Source organism: Botrytis deweyae (genome assembly GCF_014898535.1).
Source record: "Botrytis deweyae strain B1 chromosome Unknown BDEW_007, whole genome shotgun sequence".
Taxonomy (NCBI): domain Eukaryota; kingdom Fungi; phylum Ascomycota; class Leotiomycetes; order Helotiales; family Sclerotiniaceae; genus Botrytis; species Botrytis deweyae.
In genome coordinates, this window is record NW_024066214.1 from 1126294 (window position 1) to 1136779 (window position 10486).

The window sequence follows — 10486 nt, forward strand, 5'->3', positions numbered from 1 at the left end:
GCACCATTGTAAAAACCAAAGCTAATAAACAAAAAAACAAATGAGAAGAAAGGTCTTAGTACCTATTGTATGTCGTGATATGAAAAATCCCCTATCCATCCCACAATAACCAAAGAAATCGTTTATCCATCGCAACCCAACCCATCCATTCCACTATCCTCATAGACAAATTGACAGCCAGCACGTCAGTCCCTCAAACGCCAGCCACGCAGTGTTCAAAACGCGGCATATATCCTTTGTCAATATCTAGACACATTAACCAATCATAATTTCGGTAGAATAAGAAATGCACCCAGTGCTTCTTTCCATCAATACCATGATATAATATCCCCCCTTTCACTATTTCCCCAATACCTATTCCTATTTCCGTTATCCATCCGTTTCAAGTTCTCGATAAATTGCTGTCATGTTGTAAGAGTAGCAATCATTGTGATTCGGCTCGGATCGTAATTCCTTTCTAAGCTTAAATGAATTCTGGAGCTGTTGCTACAAGTGCCGAAAATAAACCAGCACCAACAGCAGCTCCTCCGAGTGCAAAGTATCCTACAGCCTCGACAAACTTCCTCATCTTGAGTCTCTTGACTGGTCGATGTTCAGGATCATTTGTTGTTGTAGTCAAGACTGCAAGTTGGATCGCAGCATCAGCTGTGGGTAGTTGCACATCTGATTGAACCTTCTGGGCATGATGGATGGTATGAGTTGTATGCGCTGAAGATTCAGGGCCAGGAATTTCTTCTTGTGCAACCACAGCAGCTTGGGGCTTTGTCGAGTCGTTGACACCAGAAACCCAATCTCGAACCTCGTTTTTGATTAATTCATCATGGGAGATCTCATCAGCCTTTCTCTTCTTGCCAACTGAAGAGCTGTCAATGATGTCGTCAATACTTAGGCCAGATCTAGTTGGATGTCTTTCTAGGACTGGGCTCTCCACAGCTCTTGATGAAGCGTCTGAACTGAAGTAATATGGATGAATGGAAGGACGATCTTTAGATGATTCAATATTAGAAACCGGGCGATCGTTAATTACAAAACCATGGTCGATGCCATTGCCGTGATATTTGATGGGTAGTATAGGTTGTACGAATTTAGCCAAGGGCTTTGTGAATTTGATAGCCCGGCTTGGTCTCGTTGTCATTGATAATGGTGAGAATTGGCTTACTTGACTCTCTTCATCATCAACATGAGCTTGGAATTGTACCTTGTTCTCTTCCCTGGCTTCAAAGAAGGCGTGCTTGCCAGTTTTATCACCCAAACTTCTGGCAGATAAGGTTTCGGGAGTTTGATCGGCGTAACTTTCCTGGTAAGGTGGTCTAGCCATTGCTACTGATGAAGGACTAGCCTCTCGGCCGTAATAAGAAGCAAATGGTGATCTTGGTTTCGTGAGAGAATAATAGTCGTTGCGAGGATTTCCGCATTGACGAGCAGAAATCGAAGCACGGTTTATATGAGGATTATAGTAGCCGAAAGGTGAAGCATCATAGGTAGGAGTACAAGTAGCATAGTAGCTGTCGAGATGGGACTTGGAGAATTCATCGTAAGATCCACCGCTACCGATGAGACCGGTGGGATTGGTGCCTGGTTCTTTCTTGAGTAAACCGTCTTTGTATAATGTTTGTAGACCTTCATTAGCAGCTTCGGAAAGTCCAACACTTCGATCATCGTCATCATCGACTTCATCTTCATCATCGTTGTTCTGTTGATCTAGAGCGATAACCTCTTCAGAGGTATGAATCTGAGTTCTAACGTGAGATTCAGGAATATCCGCATTATTGTCAAATGGAGTTCGAGTCTGTGAAAGCGTCTGAACGAGGGTAGCCTGAGGAGCAGGAGAGGATGCACGAGATGAGCCCGAGTACACTGAAGGACATGAAGATGGAATCTCATTGAGTGCTTCACGACTTTCAGTCAGCAGAACTTGAACCTCTGATTCCTCCGATGCGTCAGACATCGATTCATCTTCGCTATCAACGTCATTATGAGAAGGCAAATCTTCGAAATCCCTAAAACCTTCCAATTCAGATGCGTTTTCTATATCAGACTCATCGGAATAAGATTGTGTCGAAAGCATATCTTCATCTTCGTCGTCATTGCTATCGTAATTGAAAGTGTATGTGTGAGACGTCTTTCGAGGATGGTCAGCTTCTTGTGGTGGATTTGTCTTTGGTCCTACAGCATCGCGAGAATCTCTCACGATGCTATCTAAGACTGGTGACTTGGGAGTGTACTCGTCTTCCTCGATTCTTTCGTCATTGCTATCGGAAGGCTTTGTCGGCTTCAGTCTAGGGCTGGAAGTATCGTTCACAGTCAGGTCGATAGCATCAACAGTCTTAGATGTAGGGCTGGAGCGAGTCATTTCGATAGATGTATCACCCGGACTGGAAGCTTCTTCGGACATTTCTGTATCATTGAAATGGTAACCTTCGTCTTCATCGTCTTCATCGTCGGAGGAGTCGGGTACAGTGTAGCTATTGGGTCTCCTGCGATAGAAGGGTTAGTACGTGCTATCAGAAAACGGCATAAGTGATACTCACTTCCATGGAATTACTTCATAGTTGATCTCAAAATGACATGGTTGGAATAGATCCACACCACGTCTCACACCAACACCGAAGACAATTTGATCATTTGAGTTAAGAGGCTTGGCTTCTTCTCCCAACTTTTCTTTGTTCAAAAAAGTACCATGCATTGAACCTAAGTCTCGAATTTGGACAACCTAGAAGAAGTCAATACAAGCCAACCAACAATAAGCATATGGTATTCTTACATTGTCCACAGGGTTGTAGATAATTTCGGCATGATTTCGAGACATTACCGGGCTATCGAACCACGCATTATCAATAGCACCCAAGAGACCTTTGCTAGGACTCTTTGAAGCTCTGCCTATTTGCAATACTGTTCGTGTCGGGTCGAGATTGATTAATCTCTCGCCGCAAGATAGAACGTCCTCATCTGATTCGACTGGTTTGTGGCGTATGTGAATGTTCACTATGGAGATTTAGTATGAATGTTCACGAAAGGAACGAATAGTGAAACGGAATCTGCATAAAATGATATCGAGAGTTCGCTGAGTATAAAACCGGGCAGATATTTAAGGGAATGAGGGAGAAGTGATATGACCCATAGCTGTAGCCTTAAGGATAGATGAACGATCAAAAGTGGATAAGCAAGATGAAATCCATACTTGACATACCTTGATGAGACATCCTGTGGATTTTGAGCTGTCAAGACCTCGAAAAGTCTGTACGAGCTGTCAAGAAAGCGATCGAGTGTTTAGGATTTGTGGAAATTAAATATGAAATTGATAGTACGAAGTTATTCAGGTTGAGGATGGTGAAACGCAACGACAAGGCTATCTGTATTCGTTGGCGGTGGATCCCTCGGAAGGTGAGATTGAAATGGTTGATATTGGTAGACGTAGTGCAAATGGCCAGCCAAATGTTTCAATATGTGTCTGGTTTGTATTGAAGGTCGGATCTTTCAAGAAAGTGGAATGTTTGACCGAGTTTGATGTGTGTGTGTGTTTTTCTTTCCTTAAATAAAGTCGAGGGTCTTTAAGAACATATTGAAGTTGAATGGAAAGTGTGAGAGAGAGTGTGTGTGAGGGAGAGGGAGAAGTAGAAGAGGGGTTGATACGGGTGTGGTTAGAGTCAAAAGCAGAAGCAGAAGCCGTACTAGGTACTTGGGTACTTATCAGGTACTGGGTTTGGTACTGGGTTTAGGTAGGCAACTACGGAAATATGTATGGTTGATGGGATTGGTGGGACCGAATGGATCGATGAGCTATGGTAAATTCTGAGCCTTAAAGGTTTTAGTGTTATCGATAAGGCATCGTCATGGATTGATCGAGGGGTGGATTGGTTGATTGACCCCAGGTTTTATGATATAGAGGCACGTGAGGGTGATGATATACGGAGTAGAGACACGAGGGTGATGATATAGAGACACGTGAGAATAATGGAAGCCTTGATATTCAGGCAAAGATGAGTGAACTTTCGATCCGTTCAGCTCGAATTCCTTTTTTGTATTATGATTGAGAAGTAGCTACTAGGTAGTCACATATCGGTACCTACTAGATATGTACCTAGTAGTCTAGTAGTATCATTCGGAATGATGACAAACGAAGCTGCATTTTGATTTTACGTTTTATTCTGGCCCTAATGTCTGCGTGCCTAGCAAGGTATCTATTTTGATTGCATCGCCCTCTGATTACTCTCATTTGACTACGTACTACCTACTCGTAGTACTTGGTAAATACATTTTATAGGACTATATAAATATTATTATTATATTAATCTGATTTATTGCATCTAATTCCTATTCCTTTTCCCATTCTTCCATGTCTCCGGCTTTACTTTACACCTACTAGCCATCTATCTATATAGCAGACACACTTGAACACACCTCTCCATCCACTTCCCCATATCACCCTTTTTCCCACGTTCACTATCGCTCCTTCCCGAGGTCGTACATAATCATTCCGTCACCAGTCGCTCTTATCTGACGACCTACTAGTGGCGACAAGGAACAGACATCTCCCCATGAAAAAACGCACATGCTTGAATAATTCGATAATCCTGATTCACTGGACGGGATGCACTTCCACCTTATTAGCTATATATCCTATTCACAAGATGTATTTCATCATAGGCTAAAAAAAATTACACTCAAAATATTTCTTGATTCACAATTGATCATTTTCTGACTTTATGACTCATAAAGATCCTGTATGGAAGAGAGACATTTCTGAAATTTTGTTTCTATTTAAATCAATCGGTGCAAGCCTATCAAAAGAATAACCTTACAAATATTTATCCCAAGTCCTCGCAACATTCTCATTGTCTAAGCCGAGTCAAGCAAGCACTAGGTACTCTGGGAAGAACGAAGAATCACAAACATAGGTATTCACATTCACAACTTCACAACCTCACAACCTCACAACCACCACATACACAAACACTGCGCAACTCTCGTTCAAAATGACGAGAGATTTACGAAGAAGAGTACTGGAAAGTCATAAGACGGTATCCAAAAAAGCTGCATCGCGTGTAGGTTCGAAACCAGTATCAACCGTGAATTCAAAAACGAATTCGCGAAATGTCAGTCGCCACGGCTCGGATGAGGATGATGGAAATATGAGCGATGATGATAGTACAACATGGAGGTAAGATGCACCCTTTTACTCACAACTTGACCTTTATGCTCACACATTCTTCCAGTGTTAATTCCGTTGACGATATGCTCGATGCGCCAGAACCCCAAGAAACATCCGATGTCTGGGATCAAGAATTAAGTGATCGCATTGAGGAAATCGTGGATCGGAAAAGAAGCAGCGAGGAGGGTCGAGAACGTGCTTTAATGGCATATAATCATTATCTCATGATTAGATATTGTTACGACGAAATCGAAAGTAAAGTCGCAGAATTATATCCTGCTTTGTGCAAAAGTATCAAAGCCGACACGGGAGAGAAGGAAGCTTGTTTGGCATTGAGAGGTATGCGCTATCATCATCATATAATTTATGGGTATCTTTTTCTAATCTTGTCGCAGCTATTGGCCTTACAATCATTACTTGCCCTTCCGACGACGTTTACGAAGATATATTTCGATCTCTCAAACAAGCCTACCAAAGATCAGAGCATGTTACTGTCAAAGCTGCAGCTATACGAGCAATCGCTGCATTAGCAACCTACGGTGGCGCATCCGAGACAGAAATCAATGATATTATGGATGAATTCCTGGAAATAGTCGAATCTGATGGCAATTCAGTAGACGCTCCCGACAGTCCGGAAGTTGTTACAGCAGCATGCGAAGAATGGGGCAGTTTAGCTACCTTTGTGGATGATTTGGAAGAAAAGTCCGAGGCAGCGATGGAGGCATTTGTCGACCAATTAGAAAGTTCCTCAACATCAGTTCAAATTGCCGCTGGAGAGAACATCGCCATAATCTACGAAAAAAGTTACACACCACGAGAATCGGACGATCCTGAGGCCAGCGAGAACGAGAAGGTAGATGAGCATGGTTTCCCTCTCGATGTCAGCCAAGTAAAACGCTACGAGCCATGGCGTCAAAGGCATCAACTCGAACATACACTTGGAGAGTTAGCAAAAGCCTCATCGAAATCTATATCCAAGAAAGACCGAAAAACATTACATGCCACCTTTGGAGATGTTTTAGCGACAGTCAAATACCCAGTTCGAGGACCTAGATACTCAAATGTTATCGATGAGAATGGCCACTTACTAGGATCTCGAATGTTTGTTCGCATTCATAAGAGTGGAGTCATGAAAATTGATAAGTGGTGGAAATTACATAGACTACAGTCTCTGAGAAGAGTTCTAGGGGGTGGTTTCATGACCCATTATCAGCATAATGAGGTTGTCTTGCAAAGTCTACCGTGAGTATTCATCACTTCACTCTTTGCCTCTACACAGTATACTAACCAAAGCAACAGTGCATTAATCACTAAAAACTAGATGACTCAAATTGCATGGTCGATTCAGTGAGAGGACCAACTCTTCATTCTCTCATTTTATTCACGCAGCAACGATTTACAGCATTTATTTCTTTCTCCGATTCCCATCGGATCCAATCTTCTTCGGGCGGTCTTTCTGCGTACGCATGCATGGGTTTGAAAGGTATCTATCTTGTCATGAATGATACCAGCAACAAGGAGTTTATGGACATCAGTTTAGGTAAAGGTCATGAAGGACGGAAGGGAAAAAGTTTGGGATTTTTTCTTTTCCGAGAGAGCGAGCGGTTTTAGGTCGGCGATGCTTTGTGGTATTTGATATACCCCCCTTTTTTTTCTTCACCGAGTCGACAATTTTTGGACGATGAGATGGAGAAGGAAGAAAGAAAGAAAGAAAGAAAGAAAGAAAGAAAGAAAGAAAGAAAGAATTCTTGACTCACGTAAGTCGGAATTCAAGAGCGGGTTTCTAAGTTTTTAGGTCGAATTAGATGGTCCGACAGACAGACAGACAGACTTGATTCATTAGCATGCATGCATGCATTATCTATGTGGAGTAGAAAACCAATAAAGTTATCCACTACAATATTTGCGCTGAATTATCAGATGTGTAGATTGATCTCATATTCTTATTCCTATTCCTAGGTATTCTATTCTTTCATTCATAATCAATGTTGAAATCTATTCCCTAACTACATCAACATCAACACCAAGATTTCCATCCATCTCCATTCTAAACCTCAAAAACACTCTCTCCCTTCCATCCTCCCTCTCCCCTCGCAACCCTCTCCCTCTCTTCCCAATACCCATCCTTCCCTCCCTTCAATCCCCACACCTCTTCCCCTTCTTCCTCCACACCCCCCTCAACCTTAACAAACCACTTCGCCCTCCACTGTTCCCCCCTCTCCTCCATACTCCTCCTCCTCCTACGCTGCGCCTCCTCTAACTTCGCCTTAACATCTTCCGCCTCATCCAACCTCCCGCCCTCGGCAGCCCTCTGATCCGGCCTCAACCTACTATCCGTCTGCGCCAACTTCCCCATCTCAATCTCCGTAATTTCATTAAGTTGCGCCGCAAAGGTCGTCAACCCATAACAGCTCGCCGCATGATCCACCAGCTCTCCCACTTTCCAGATCTCCGTCCCGGAACGTCCCGCTTCGACCAGTTTGAGCGAACTGGTCCAGTTTCCCTGGAGACTAATCCCCGTATGTTTTCCTTCCCCATCATATGCTTCCACGCCTACATCTTCGCTTCTACCTCCAAACATACCCTTTTGTTTAAATTCTACCAAGGCTTTTGCTCCTGTACTTTCATTCGTAACCGTCATGTTTCCGACCGGTTCCACGTATTTTTCCCCCATCACTACATTTCTCAAAAACACAGTCGCCACATTCCAAGTATATCTTTCTTCAATACCATCCGGAAGTCTCAGAACCATTCTTACACGACCATCTGTAATAAGTTCCGCCGATTTCCCCCAGAACTTTTGGGTTGGAGCTGGCGACTGTCCCAATGACCATTTAGCCGAATCGGCTTGACAAGCCATCCGAACCGGACGATGCGAGACTTTTTCCACCAACAGTCTAAACCCTCCCGGAACTTCTTGATCGCTTCTCACAAGCTCGAAAGTTTCTCCTAGCATAGGATTAAAAGGTTTACGAATAGCACGCTCTCTAGCTCGATTATTACTAAACTGTGATACTGCAAATGCTGCTACATGTAACAATCTTTTTATCGGATCCTTTTGATCTGCGGCTGTATTCAAGAGGTTGCAATATTCAAGCTGTTCTGCCACGCGTTGTAATAACGATAGAGGTTCATTGGCTGAGACTGGCATACTGATAGTACTCAAATCTTTACCCACGTTCTTTCTAAGGAATCCGATCAAACTGGGAGGCATAACTGTTGCAGGTGGAATAGCTTTTCGACGTTTTGGTGCTGCCTTGATTGGTAAAGGATCTAGATTTTTGGGCTTGATTGGGAATAGTGCTGCTGCACCATTCACATGTTCGACTTCTTCACTTCCTCCACTAGAAGACGTAGAAGCACCACAATCATCCTTCTCCTCTTCTGTTTCTGAATTTATAGTTTCTTCTTCCCCACTCTTGCGATTGATGATCATAACCTGTGAATGGTCCGGATCTCCAGCCTCTGCGTCATAAAATTCTCCTGTAGAAGCTGATTCTATACTGTGTGTAGACCTAGCAGACATAGGTGCAGCATTTGATGCACGGCGACGTTTACTGCTAGCTATCAAAGTTTGAAAGTCTGAGAGAACTGCGTCTAGATCCTTGAGTAAAGATGTGCAATGGTCATGAATGTTCTGTTCTTCATGTGAAGTACGCGATTTTCGGGGGGTTGAGCCATTTACATCGATCTCACTAACAGCAGACGCTGCCGCGGGCACTGGAACTGCAAGTTGTGCGGTCACACCGCGTTGCATCGTTGTCGGTGTACCAGGTGCGGGTGTACTCGGCTTTCGTTTCCAAAAAGGTCTCTTTTCATTCGTTTGACTGGTTTGGTTGGTTTGAGGAGCAAAATAGTCAGCACTTTCTTCGACGAGAGGACTTCCGGAAGGTGCCCCAAGAAGATGTGAGTGTCGCCTATTTGGTGTGGCGGTATCCTTCGATAATCTACGAACAGCATCCCTAGTTCCTACAATCCTACTCACAAGACCTTCAATCTGAACCCATTCATTTTCTTCTTCTTTATTTGATGGGACCTGTAGATAGCTGGTCCTGATTTGCAATCCCACATTCGGTGTTGGAATTGATTCCAATTCGACCCCTCCGATAGGGCCTCTAGCATTATTGCTAGCCTTCTCCAAAGCTTTGGTCCATTCCTCGAAATCCTTGGCGTTGTTTGCTTTCAAATGCCAGATTTCAGCACCAGAATCGATGTTGATTTCTCTCCTCCTCTCATCTGCTGCAATCGCAGCTAAACTTAATGGAATGGCTCCTCGAAGTGCCGACGAATTGCGACTATAGTAATAGGATAGAGTGCAACTTGCGAAATCCAGAGAGAAGAATCTGCGAGCATAGCCTTGTCCCTTCTTTCTTCTTCTCTTTTGTAAAACACCTACATGGTAGCTTGAAAAGCCACCTTCACTATCATTCCTGCTAATCATAGAACCTCTACTAGCACCTCTGCCCATCGCCGTACTCTGTAAACTTTCAACGGACTCCGAAGCTGCGGTTGAGAGATTTGGACTTGGCTTTCTGCTGTTCTGTGCATGCGAACCATCCAGACCCTGTAGCTTTTGGAGATTGCTCGAATGGGGAGGGGAATTAGATGGATATGTCAGAAGAACGAAAGTGGCAGTCTTCGATATTTGTTTCGAGAATGTATTGTCGAATACCAAGCCGTACATTCCCCCATGACCCACCGGCACCGCGAATGTGCCCATGGATACCTTGTCTGCTTCGCATTTCCCACACCATTCAACTAATATGAAACCTTTTGCTTTCAACTGGTCTTGTGCGGTGGAAGAATCGTTTCTCGAATCGGTGGTAGCGGATAGTCTTCTCTGCGAACTAGAATCTGGATGAAGGGAATGAACGGCATCGTCGAAATTGGGTTGTCGCGGGGTGGAGGCTACACTGGTTGATGACCCTGTTCCTGGGTGCTTGACAATTCCAAAGTTTCTGTTATAGTCAATAATACAATCTAAAATTAGAAAATAGAGCTATCCCACATGGACTTTTTGTGCGGTTGAACACTCCATGAGATTGTGTGTTTCTCCTCAACCTTGACCCATCGAACAATATACGACTGCATAAATCTATTAGACAATAGTACTATCCACGTCATGTACTACACATACCTTGCTATGAATTTCTAATTGCTCCATGCCGGCCATCGCGCTCTACTTTATTGCCTTTCTTCCGTTTGATGGCTCATCCGAATATTCCGAGAAATGGGGAAGTTGTTCAAAGTTGATTGAGAATTGGTCGTGGCAGGAAAGGGAATATCTAGGAAGGTCGAGTACTCCAGGAAATCAATGCAGATTAAGAATGTTAA

At 43.5% G+C, this 10486-nt stretch overlaps 3 protein-coding genes across 3 annotated transcripts; 1 reads left to right on the forward strand and 2 right to left on the reverse strand.

Annotated features, from left to right (window-relative positions):
- Nucleotides 1-463: 463 nt before the first annotated feature.
- On the reverse strand, nt 464-3203 carry EAE98_004055 (uncharacterized protein; the record flags this gene model as incomplete). The annotated part of the gene is made up of 4 exons (XM_038951675.1): nt 464-2477; nt 2532-2713; nt 2765-2985; nt 3191-3203. The coding sequence occupies 4 exons, from the start codon at nt 3201-3203 to the stop codon at nt 464-466; spliced, it is 2430 nt and encodes an 809-aa protein (XP_038812148.1).
- A 1773-nt stretch (nt 3204-4976) lies between these two features.
- EAE98_004056 (uncharacterized protein) lies at nt 4977-6473 on the forward strand (the record flags this gene model as incomplete). Its single annotated transcript, XM_038951676.1, has 4 exons — nt 4977-5161; nt 5217-5491; nt 5548-6394; nt 6452-6473. 4 exons carry the CDS (start codon nt 4977-4979, stop codon nt 6471-6473), a joined length of 1329 nt encoding a protein of 442 aa, XP_038812149.1.
- Nucleotides 6474-7199: 726 nt separating this feature from the next.
- On the reverse strand, nt 7200-10325 carry EAE98_004057 (uncharacterized protein; the record flags this gene model as incomplete). The annotated part of the gene is made up of 3 exons (XM_038951677.1): nt 7200-10110; nt 10161-10237; nt 10290-10325. The coding sequence occupies 3 exons, from the start codon at nt 10323-10325 to the stop codon at nt 7200-7202; spliced, it is 3024 nt and encodes a 1007-aa protein (XP_038812150.1).
- Nucleotides 10326-10486: the final 161 nt, after the last annotated feature.